This window comes from Sciurus vulgaris (assembly GCF_902686455.1).
Source record: "Sciurus vulgaris genome assembly, chromosome: 5".
NCBI classification, from domain to species: domain Eukaryota; kingdom Metazoa; phylum Chordata; class Mammalia; order Rodentia; family Sciuridae; genus Sciurus; species Sciurus vulgaris.
In genome coordinates, this window is record NC_136465.1 from 164,507,690 (window position 1) to 164,520,151 (window position 12,462).

Sequence of the window (12,462 nt, forward strand, 5' to 3'; positions counted from 1 at the left end):
ACTTGAGGTCAAAACTCGGTGCCACCCCTCAGTTGTGTGACCTTGTGCACATAACTACCTTTCTCCCCTTGTGTAATACTATCAACTTCATACAATCTTGATTGAAAGTAAATGACTTAATATGAAATAAACCTATTGCACTGTGTGATTCAGATTGCATAATGTTTAAGTTGGAAATTTCTAACTTTTTAAAGCCCTTGTTCTATTCCAGACTGTGTTCTATATTTTTTCTTATAGTTCAGAATTCAAAATTCCTTAGTAAGTGATACAAACTCATTTGGCCCTACAACCTGCTTTGATCTAATGCAATTCTCTTCATAGTCCTTACAGTTTTCTTCCAAGTTTCGCATAAACTCATTTGACTTCAAATCTGACCTGGATTGACATATGCCACTTATGGTCATTTATAACATTTATAAAGACTATAGGAATAGTCATATGTTTGCTGTGGGAAAAAAATTGATGTGTTTGGTTGCAGGTAACACCCCAGAGCCTGCTGGGAATTTTATGTAAGGTATGATCAATATATTAATTTTCCAAATATGAATAAACCTGAACTCTAAACACAGTTGGTCCCAAAGTTTTCAGATCAGGGACAGAGGCCTGTACATCATTTCATTTCATTTAATCTTCACATCTATGCTGTTTCATTATTCCTCATTTTGTACCACTTTATGGATGAAGAAACTGAAGCTTAGAAATGTTAGCGCAGGCTGGGCGTGGTAGCACACGCCTGTAATCCCAGTGACTGGGGGAGCTGAGGCAGGAGGATCACAAGTTCAAAGCCAGCCTCAGCAACTTAGCAAGACCCTAACAACTCAGGGAGACCCTGTCTCTAAATAAAATATAAAAAAAGGTTGGGGATGTGGTTCCATGGTTAAGTGCCCCTGGGTTCAATCTGCGGTACAAAAAGAAAAAGAAAAACAAATGTCAAGTACATGCCCATAGTCACACTGTTAGAGAGCAGGGAGACCACAGATTTGAATTAAGGTCTATCTGACTCCAAAGCACTTAAAAATAGAACTATTACAACGAACTATTGCTACCCCTCTCTTCCATGTTCTTTGTGACGAACACTGACACACACACAAATACAGTTGTTATCAAGAAGGATGCGGGCTGGGGATATAGCTCAGCTGGTAGAGTGCTTGCCTTGCTAGCACAAGTCCCTGGGTTCGATCCCCAGCACCGCCAAAAAAAAAAGAAGGATGCTCACCACATAGACAAGAGTGGCAAAGGAGGGTGGATTTGGAGGAATGCCTGTGAGCAATTATACCTTCTGAGATGTCACCCAAAGTGGGGCCTCTTCACTATGCTGAAGGTCACAGGTTGACCTGAGGACAGTCAAGGATCCAACGAGCAACCTCGGGTAGGTGCGGGGTCCTGGGTGTGGATCTAGTGATCAAGGTACCCTGACCTTCCGAGCGCTTCCCTTCTTGGCGCAGAACCTCCAGGACTCCACCTTACCTTCTTCCTTTTTGGAATATGAACATGGTCCCACACCAATCCTATTTGGATTCAGAATGTATTTTTTTGCCCTTTACATATAAACGGGGGCTGGGGTTATGGCTGAGTGGTAGAATGCATGCCTGGCATGTGTGAGGCCGTGGGTTTGATCCTCAGCACCACATAAAAAGAAATAAATAAAATAAAGCTATTGGAGCTGAAGAAATAGCTCCTCTTGGAGAGCACTCACCTAGCATGTGCAAGGACCATGGTTTAAATCCCTGGCCCCTCAGGCAGGGAAAAATAAAATAAAGGTATTGTGTCTGTCTCTAACTTAAAAAAAAAAAAAAAAATTAAAAAAAATCTAAATGGGTTTCTCTAATGATCTGGAAAGTCATCCTAAATTGATAATTCCTCACCGTGATAATCCAATTATGAAGAAACTTAATTGTCCCTTATTTCCCACTTTATTAAGGGCATGGATAACGACTCTTTTTAGGTGTGAACTTAAAATGATGCCAGATCATAACTTCTTTGTAACTGAACTGATAATTAAAAAATTATGGTTTTAGTTAAAAAAAAAATTCTTTTCCAGGGTCAACCAAAGTTTCCATCCCAAGTGAGTCTAATTAAGCTTCAGGGTCTAATAAATATTTGTAGACCAACAGATTAACTGTGTAGCAAAATCAAATTCGCCTACAGATAAAGCATGACTGAGCACTGAATTTTCTCTCTTCAAAAAATAAAAATGGGCCCCACAGTGGTGCATGTCTGTAATCCCAGCAACACAGGAGGCTGAGGCCAGAGGATCACAAGTTCGAGGCCAGCCTCAGCAATTTAGCAAGACCCTGTCTCAAAATAAGAAAACAAAAAGGGCCGGGAGTATAGCTGAGTGGGAAAGTGCCTCTGAGTTCAATCCCCAGTCTCCCGCCACCCAATCAAAATGTTCTATAATTATCTTACTTTCATATCCTATAATAAATGCTGATACTTGAAATATGATCTACGTGTTGGCCACCTTAACAAAATGTTTGGCTTTACTTCACACCATTACCATTGCCAGATATGTAAGACATGGAAAATACAACTTGCAAAACACACAGGAATCAAGAGACCGAGTGGAGATCCTAGGTTCCCTCCCCAGTACCCCCACACCCCACCCCAGAAGAAAAAGAAACTCACTTGGCTATTTGAAGTTCAGTTCCAAATTTGATTCTCTCTGAGAGAGTTTAAAGAAATCATGTCGGGATCTTTGAAAATGCTACATTCATTTAACTACTTTCTGAACTTAAAGCTGAAACTATAAAAGTGAGTTTCTTTTTCTTTTGGGGGGGGTGTGGGGCACTGGGGAGGGAACCTAGGATCTCACACGCATTAGGCAAGCACTCTACCACTGAGCTACATCCCCAGTTCAATAAAACCTTTCTGAATTAACGAAAAGGGCTCAGTACCTGCCTGGCTCATAGCACATTCCCAGGGCCTTGTACATGAAGCATGCATTCCACCACTGACTTATGTGCCTAGCCCCAGGTGGGTTTGTAACATGGGAAAATTTTCAGATTTTATGACTGTTAATTGTGTTTATAAGAAACTTGCAGGATGCTGAAAATCAGACTGGAACATTTCTTAGTCTTATTTCTCCAAGTATGATCTGAGCTTTGACTATCCACCTTGGTAGAATCAAGGGAGAAGATGTGTTTAAAATGTGAACCCTAGGCTCCCACCCCAGAGCTACAGGCCAGGGAAGCTGCATTTCAGAGAGCTCTCCAGTGACCCATGGGCACACTAGTCTGGCACCCTCTGCTCCAGTGTTTATCAAACAACAAAGATTCCACGCTGGAGGATGTGGAGCAGGAAGAAGCGAGGAAATAATGGCAAGCACTCTAATGAGACCCTAGTATGTGCCAGGTATTTAACACGTATCACTGCATGGGATTGCCCAGGGACTGCGGGAGATGGGCATCGTTCACTCACTTTTACAGATGAAGAAATTGAAGCGCAGAGGTGTTAAGACATAGCCAGAGTCAAGCAGCTACCAAGTGATAGGCCTGAGGGCCTCACTCTAGTTACGTCCAGTGTTCATTGGTTTCCCCCAACTCCTGCTGTGCACTCTCCAGTGGGGCCTCATTTTTCCTCGTTAATTAAAATCATAATAATAATAGTACCTATCTCTTCAGTGGGATAAAGTCTGCCATGTATTAGTGCAGCGTGTGGCACTAGTAGAGACTCAACAAGCATTACTATTGTTTTTGTCATAACGTCACAAATAACACCTAGGTAAAGAAGAATGATGAGATTTTATGACATTTTTCAGCAAATGGATGGATCTGGAGACTTTCATGCTAAGTGAAATATGCCCATCCCCCAAAGCCAAAGGTTGACCGTTTTCACTGCTAAACCACAATAAAGGGGGTGAGGGGAGAAGAGAAGCTCAGTAGATTAGACAAAGGGGAATCAAGGGAAGGGAGGGGGATAGGAATAGGAAAGACAGTGGAATGAATCTAACATAGTTTTCCTATGTACACATATGAAAAGACCTAAGTGAACCCCACCATCGTGCCCCCCCACAAGAATGGGGTCCTAATTAGAATAAGATAAATTCCTTGCTTGTATAATGTTATCAAAATGGCTTCTACTGTCATGTATAACTAAAAAGAACCAATAAAATAAAATTTAAAAAGATAAGGGAAGTTCAGTGGAGTGGGGGACAGAGGGAGGAGGAGGAGGGATGGGAAAGGGGAGGAAAAGTGGAAAGAATTTGACAAAATTATGCCGTGTATGTATAAATACACCACAATGAATTCCACCTTTATGTATATAAAGCACCAAGTAAAAATAAATGCATGTGTGGAAGGCAGATCAGTTCTTTAAAAAAAGGAAGAGGAAGGATTATAGTGGATAGCTCCACTGGGAATGTTCTATGAGCCAGGCACTGTATTGAACCTTTTTTGTTAATTCAGAAATATTTTATTGGGCTGAGGGTGTAGCTCAGTGGTAGAGTGCTCGCCTAGTGTGTGCAAGATCCTAGGTTCAATCCCCAGCACCATCAGCACCAAAAAAAAAAAAAAAAAAAAAAAAAAAAATCAACTGCTAATTATATGTCTTTAATGCTCAGAGTGACCCTTTTTACAAATGAAAAAGCATAGGACCTGGAGGAGTTTGGTAAACTGCTTCCGAACAGAGCTAATCATGAACAAGACAGAGTTTAAACTCAGACCTATTGTGCTTCAGTGAATGTGCTTCTGGGGCCTTCCCCTGTTGAGAGCTCACGCATCTTTTTCAAGAGACAGGTCCTGTCCGTGTTGCCCAGGCTGGCCTCCCACTCCTGAGCTCAAGTGGTCCTCCTGCCTCCTGTAGTAGTTGTGACTACAGGAACATGCCACCATGTCCAACCTGCCCTGTGTTTGCAAAAGGAAAACATGGCACAAGTTTGATAGGTCAGTTGTGGGAAACAGTTCTTCAGCCCTTCTAAGAGGGTACTGTGGTGGCCCTGACGTGGGACGTGGCACTATTCTTTAAGGGACTCTCGTGGTAGGTGCCTGCTGTATTAGTGAGAAAGAAGAAGGGGCATGAAATGACACACAGCATTTCTGCATCTAGGTGACAAGTCCTCGCGTCTTGGGGTTCTCTAGAGATGACATACGGCATTAGGATCCTGAGTCTTTTGCAGGGAATGGAAGTTCGACTTTAGAAACTATCAAATGTCGCCTTCCCAATCTCCTCTCTGGTGGAATAGCTCAGAAACAGGTGAATGTGGGCTCTGGCCAAAGATTAAAATGCCCGCCAATACCTAGTCTTCCGTTCAAAACTTAAGTGCGAAGAGTCTGCCCTGAAGAAGCCCTTTTGTGAAGCTGACGTCACTGTGCCAGAACCACTTGAGCAGAGTGCAAAATAAGGCTGGATCGATCCACATTAGGAATTGTGAGAACTGGTAGTTTTACCTGAAAGACCTTTACACAAAAGAATACAGCAAAGTGTGTTTTTCTGAGACAGCGAGATGCCTAACACTTAATGGAGCATTTAGTGTTCAGTGCCCCAAACTGGGACTGACTACGCATGGTTAGTCCAACAAACGTGTTTTGAGGATTTGCCATGCTCGGGCATGGGGCATGGTGGACACTGAACTTCAGGGGCTGGGGTGGGTGGAGGGAGGAGTGTTCTCTTTGCCTGCAAAGCACTTTTGAAGAACCCTAGGGTTTTAGGAGGTCTCACACCAGCAGGCTGAATTGGAGTTCTCTTGAAAAAGCAGGTTTGTTAACACTGGTTCCCATTCTCACAAAGCAACAGGAAGGTAGAGATGAGCGGTGATGGTCTCCTGGACCCTGGGCCTGGTCTTCCCCTACACCCAAAAGACCCTTTTGTCTTACCTGCTTGGCATCTGTGGGTATTTCTTTTTGGGACCCCTACACTAAGGGCACAAGGGAAGAGTGGCCTTTGTCCTCAGGAATTCTTCAGTTAGCAGGGAAGATGTCCAAGTAAAGGTATATTGATATCACGGGACTAGGATGGAGACCAGTGTGGTTAGAAGACATTTCCCAAGAAAGGCATTCCTTAGCAGAATCTCAGAGGATTCATCTTGGAGTTGGCTAAGAAAAGAGCAGGGATCACAGTGGGCAGAGGCAGGAGATCAAAAGTTCAAAGCCAGGCTCAGCAACCTAGAGGCCCTAAACAACTTAGTGAGGCCCTAAGCAACTTAGCGAGACTCTCTCAAAAGTGAAAGATTTTAAAAGCAGGGACTGGGGACATGGCTCAGTGGTTAAGTGCCCCTGGGTTCAATCCCTGGTACAAACTGAGAGAGAGAGAGAAAGAGAGAGAGAGAGAGAGAGAGAGAGAGAGAGAGAGAGAGAGAGAGAGAGAGAGAGAGAGAGGGAGGGAGAGGGAATATAACAGGACACCCTTGGGAAGTTCGAGGCAGGGGGAGCAGTCTTTACATAAGGGAATGAGGGGGTACAGCACGTCCAGTCCTGGGAGTCAGGGACGGCCACAGATGATACGCTGCAGAAAGGCCATATGGAGAGCTTCATCTATGTCAGATAAATTGGATCTTACTGTGAAGACCACGGGAGTCACTGAATGAGGAGAGCAACACTGTCTCACTGCCAGGTTAGCAGACCACTCAGGCAACCTATGAGGGCCTGAGCCAGCTTAGGGCAGGCAGCCTCTTGGGTTTGGGAAGTGAGCAGAGAGTGTGTAAATAAATGCTTAATAACCTTCAATATTCACAGGACAGAGTTGGAGTGGTGTAAAAGTCCATGCTACCTAGTGTAACAAACTCTCATACTAATAATCAGAAGCAACAGATTACACTTCACGTGGAACTAAATCTGTGCAAGATTCAACCCAGGCTCAGGATGCCACCATAAATGACAAACTCATGCAACTTGATTTTCCTATTGCATCATTACAGAAAGAAGGTTATCAATGACAACTGTCTTGGATATCTGGCCAACTTTTTTTCTTTTCTTTTTTGCTGTGCTAGGGATGAAACCTGAGGTTCTGTGCATGTTAGGCATACCCTCTACCACTGAGCTACACCCAAGCCCCAACATTTTTTTTTAATCATAAAATGATAAAAGATTTTATAATAGAGGGATGTTAATACAAGGGCCTATGATTAGCAGGTGAGGCCTGAAGGGGGCTGCTTGGCACCTGGAGACTAGAGAGAACTCCCAGGTGAGGCTGGTGACCAGGGAACATTTTAAAGACTTTGAAGAAGATGGGAGACAGTCCAAAGAGCTGGAGTCCAGAGATAGACTCCAGTCCCCACCAGAGAGGCAGGACATCAGTGCATAACATAATATAATATAATATATAATATAATATTTTAATGGCATAGCAATTTTTAAAATTAATTTTAATTATACATATAACATATACACATAATCTCCTTTTTTTAAAAAGAAGAGAAAAGATCACAGACTGGGCCCCCTTTGACCACCACTCCCAACTTGGGAAATTACTACTGTACACTTTGTTGAGCATTCTATTGACGTCTCTATGCAATAATGTACAAGGGGATACACATGTGAAGTAGTATATGTTGTGCTTTACAAATAACATAAATGAAATAATATTATGTGTAACATTCTATAGGTTTCTATCAGTACACATACTCATTCTTTAAGATTGCTGTACAATATTCCATAGCATAGCTATGTCTCAACTTATTTGTTCATTTTCTTATAGAAGGATATTTTGGCATTTAATATGTCATTGGCACAAATGTCATGGCAAAAAAATACACTGCACATCCTTCCTAGCCCATGTGGTAGCATTCTTTTCAAACACCTGGATCATTTTTAAACTTAAATATTAATGGAGAGTATCAAATTTGCTTCTAGAGTATTTGAGGAACTATTTTCTCACTGCTGTTAACACACAAAATTATCATGCTCTTTTTGCCAATCTGATGAATGAAAATTGATATCTTGCTTGTATTTCATGGTTGCTAGATCGGCTGAGTGTCTTTTCATATTTTTATTGTCCATTTACCTTTCCTAGTTGGTGTATTGGCTTATTTAGCATATTATGTAATATTATCCACTGCCAAAAAACACTAATCTATGAATTCTTTGAAAGCAGGAATTATTTCCTGTTCATTGTTTTATCCTTTTGTTGACTGTGAGACTGAAAAAGTTACTTAACCTCTCTGGGTCTCAGTTTCCTGATACATAAAATGGGTGTAATGATCATAAATACTTCAATGAAATGAGATAAAGGAGTATCTATCTAAAGTATTTAGAAGACTGCTTGGCAATACTAAGTGCAATACCAGTTCTGTCTATTAGTATCATATTTTCAGGATTTAGACAAACTGTTCAGTACATACCCAACAATTAAATATGGTTTGCAGTTGAATTTGGATGTTCTGAGAACAGACTAGACACCAGAAAGGTCAGGCAATGAGGAAACAAGTAAGGACACAGCAGCTGAAACTTCAAGATACAGCAGAGTTCAGGCCCCACCGCAAGATTTCCTTATGCTCACTGATAGTCACGTCGTCCCCCTGCCCTTAGCTCCTGAGAACCACTGATCCTATTTCTGTCCCTATAGTTTTACCCTTTCCAAAATGTCAGATAAATGAAATCATAAAATGCATAGCCTCCTGAGTCTGGCTTCTTAGACTTACTATACATATTTGAGTTTCATTCACATTATATCAGTAATGCGTCCCCCCTTTTAACGCACTGAGAATAATTCCATTCTATGTATGCATATACCAAGTTAGTTGATCCTGTCTCCGGTTGAGGACAATTAAAGTTCTTTCCAGTTTTGGGTGATTATGAATAAAGCTCCTATAAACATTTGTAATAGGTTTTGTGTGAATGTTAATTTTCATTCTCTTGGGTAAACCCATAAGAGTGTGATTGCTATGTAAGAAACCATAAAACGGTTTTCCAAAGTGTCTGTGTGATCTTATATTCACAGCCATGTATGTGTGTGATTTTAATTCTCACATCCAAATCACTGTCTACAGAATAAAATGTTTCCAATTTTTTTCTTATTAGATGTCCTTCTTTTGGCTATTGAGAAATCTGTCTTCTTGGCAGCCATATCTGTCACTGGTTTTCCTGGAGTACTACTGAGAAGAGTAGAACCCCGGGGAAGCCTGTGCTGCCCCACTTCCAGGTTCTTGCTTATGTCGTTTGCCACCGTGGATGTTCACCTTTTATTACTGAAAACTTAAACAGACTCCACTGTGGGAAACCTTTTCATTCTTCAAGACTCCCTCCTGCTCTCCAAAAAAAAAAAAAAAGGTCATTGAAAGGTGTTGACAAAAGAGGCCAATGACCCTGCGCTGGCACAAGCCCCTTGCTCTCTGCCATCCAGCCTGAACCCCCATATGCCACGTGGAGGAAGCAGCTAAGGAGTTGTCCAAAGCTCTGCTTAGGAGAATGGGCAAAAGCCCTACTGAGCAGGTCTTTTCCTTCCTGTTTTATAACATGCCGATATTCCCCAAAGTAACTAGAACTCATTTAGGAGTAAAATGAATTGCCATTATCAGGCTTATGGGAGGAGGACAGAAGTTTTACCATTTATGCGAATTTGGGACAGTTCTTAGTGCTACTCATCACTCTCTGCTCCAATGTTCTTACATCTGGATAAATATACATATGTACATATGGCTTTGGTAGCGAGACCAAGGAAAACCCCACATCTTTCATAACACAGCGTGCGTATATTTCTTATAAAAGAGAGAATATGCAGGGGATGGAGTTCTTTTTCTTCCCTGAACAGTCTAGAGTTTGTTTAAACTCGGGGAGACATCTCTCCCGAGTCCCCCGCCCAAGTGCTGAAGGCAGAGCCACATGCAACGTGTCGGCTCTCATTCCATTTCTGGAGGAGCTGATGCAATTCCAACCGCGGGGCTGGGCCAGGGCTCATTTCTTGAGTTACAATTTAATAATGTTCCAGCGTGGCTGTCTCTGCAGCGCCGGGTAATCCTCGAAATCTTGCCGCCTGCAGCCGGGTTCTGCAGTACTGAGCATGCAGCAATCAGTTCAAAGTGGCATTATCCGCTTGGGCCCCGCATGCAGCCCGGGGCGCTTACACTCAGGCGGCCCAAACTCACCCAACTGACTGGATACTACGGTCTCACTCGTATACCGCTCCATCTCTCGACCAGGAAAACTCACGATTGAAATGAAAAAAGGGAAGGAAACAGATTCTGTTTCCCTAACCAAGTGACTGTCCCCACCTTGTCATCTCAGCCAGATCTGACATGTTCGAAAACTGCATCTGCAGCTCCTTCCACGTCGAAGACAATAGCTCGTTTGACCATTCCCATCCAGGACCCTTCCGCGACCTTTCTCTGAAGTCTCCCGGTTTTAAAACGCTGCCTTACCTTTTAGCAAAGTCTAAGCATCGCCCACCCGCAGCCCCACCGCCCGGGCCCTTCCACCCTGGGGTCTGCCAAGCAGGACGAGGTGAGGGCGGGCCGCTCGCCGGTGCAGGACTCACCCGGCCGGTGGAGAAGCGTCGGAGCGTCTGGCTGCCCCGCCGCAGCATGCTGGACAGGAGCGCGCGGGGGCGCGGAAGGCAGGCGAGGGGCTCCGCGTGGGCGCGGCCTGCAGCCTGGGTGCACTGGACCTCCCAACTGCTGCGTGGACCTCCGCGGGTCGGGAACCAGACTCGCTGTCTCCGCTCACGGACCCGCCCCCTTGACAGGCCCCACCCCTCAGATGGCAGGGCCACGCCCCGAAGGGCTCTGACAGCCAATCCCGAGCAACCGGGCGGAGCGCCCGTTGGGTCTCCGGGACCTTGGGGCTTCGGGTTTGGAGCCGCGCGGGGCGGCTGCCCGGACCCTCCCTCTGTTCCAGCCGTGGCGGGAACGTGGAATCCAGAATACGGATGGCCGTGGAATCACCTACCAGTTACTAAGACCCTCTGAGGTACATAGCGCTCTGCCTTAGTGATGGCCAATCCGACACCCCAACTCACGTCCACAAGTCCTGAGAAGGCCTGTATGCGCCGAGCTATGAAACATAAGGGGTAGGTGCACCCTCGCTACTAGGGATCCTGATATCGCTCTCGTAGGATGATGGAAGGATCACTGAGAGACTGTCCAATGGGCCTGGTGCAGAGGTGCTACCCAATGGAAACTAGATACATGCCCTTCTCCCCCACCTCTCTGGAAGAAATGCTGAGAAAGGCTTTAGCCAAGTACTTGTCTGGAAGGAAGCTTAGCCTTGCATTCAAGGCCATCCGCAGTTTGCCTTTTCCTCTGAATTTTCGTTGCTCTTTTGCACGTGTAACAAGAAGCCTGACAGCAGCACTTGACATTCCTTCCTGGACAAGAATTCCTTCCTGGCACTTGTTACCATCTTGGCATGACCAAATTCCTTCTTTTCTTAAAGGTACAGCTCAAAGATTGCCTCCTGAAGACTTTTTTTTTTTTTTTTAACCTGATTCTTCCCTCTCTTAACCTCCTTATTCCCCACAAATATTTCATCCTCTAAGTTGAGAAGAATTTTCGTCTATGCATGTCTACGGACTTCTCAATCCGCCATTGATATTTGAGCCACCTGTTATCTTCTCTGTCTGAAGCTCCTTGCAGGCTGAGTCCATGTCAGCTTTATCTGGATTTATGGAATCTAGCACGAAGCAGAGCTTAACTACAAAACAAACAAACAAAAAACAACTTTGTAAAAAAGAAAAGGCTTATGAACGAATGATGGTGGCCCACACCTGTAATTCTAGCAGCTTGGGAGGTTGAGGCCAGTTTGAAGCCAGCTTCAACAAAAGCAAGGGGCTAATAAGCAAGTCAGTGAGACCCTGTCTCTAAAAAAAATACAAAATAGGGCTGGGGATGTGGCTCAGTGGTCAAGTGCTCCTGAATTCAATCCCTGGTACCCACCTGCCAAAGGAGAGACATTTGACATATTGTGTACAATGTGTCAGAATGCATTCAACTGTCAAGTATAACTAATTAGAACTAATTAAAAAAAAAGAAGTATGGAGAAAGAACCACTTTTAAAACTTAGACAATTGCAGCAAACATTCAGGGTTTAGTTTTGGGAACTAAACCTTGCCATTTCAACCCAATTTTCTGATTACATTTTGTGACTTCTTGCTTCTTTCAAACTTCCAAATATTGATGTTCATTTTGTTTGGATCTGTGTATCCTAAGAAAGGGATGAGCAAGGAATGTGGTCTTTCTCTGATTGAAGCACCACAGTTATATACTCTCTCTCCCAAATTCAGGTAATGTAGAGTTTATGTTTATGCAAATATAATGTAATACTCATGATGTCTAAGATTTTTTTTTCTGGAAAAACCCAAAATGTAGTTCCCTTGATAACTGGAGGTCAGCAATTAGAGAGTTTGACAAACAACACTTCTTCGATAATGAAGATGAAATAAGTTGCTTCAGAAAACAAAAGCTTAAGAGAATTTGTCATCATCAGGCACACAATAATGGAAATATTATAGAGCATCCTCCCAGCAGGAGAAAAATTATCCACATGGAAGTCTGGAAATGTAAGAAGACAAAAAAAAAAAAAAAAAAAATTAAAG

The 12,462-nt window shown here is 43.4% G+C and overlaps 1 protein-coding gene across 1 annotated transcript in view; it reads right to left on the reverse strand.

Moving 5' to 3' along the window:
- The window catches only part of ALDH1L2 (aldehyde dehydrogenase 1 family member L2), a 56,576-nt gene extending 45,999 nt beyond the window's left edge, over positions 1-10,577 (reverse strand). The window contains exon 1 of the mRNA XM_079142894.1: positions 10,408-10,577. Coding sequence (XP_078999020.1) covers positions 10,408-10,455 — 48 coding nt within the window. The 5' untranslated portion in view covers positions 10,456-10,577. The remainder of the gene's footprint in view (positions 1-10,407) is intronic.
- Positions 10,578-12,462: the final 1,885 nt, after the last annotated feature.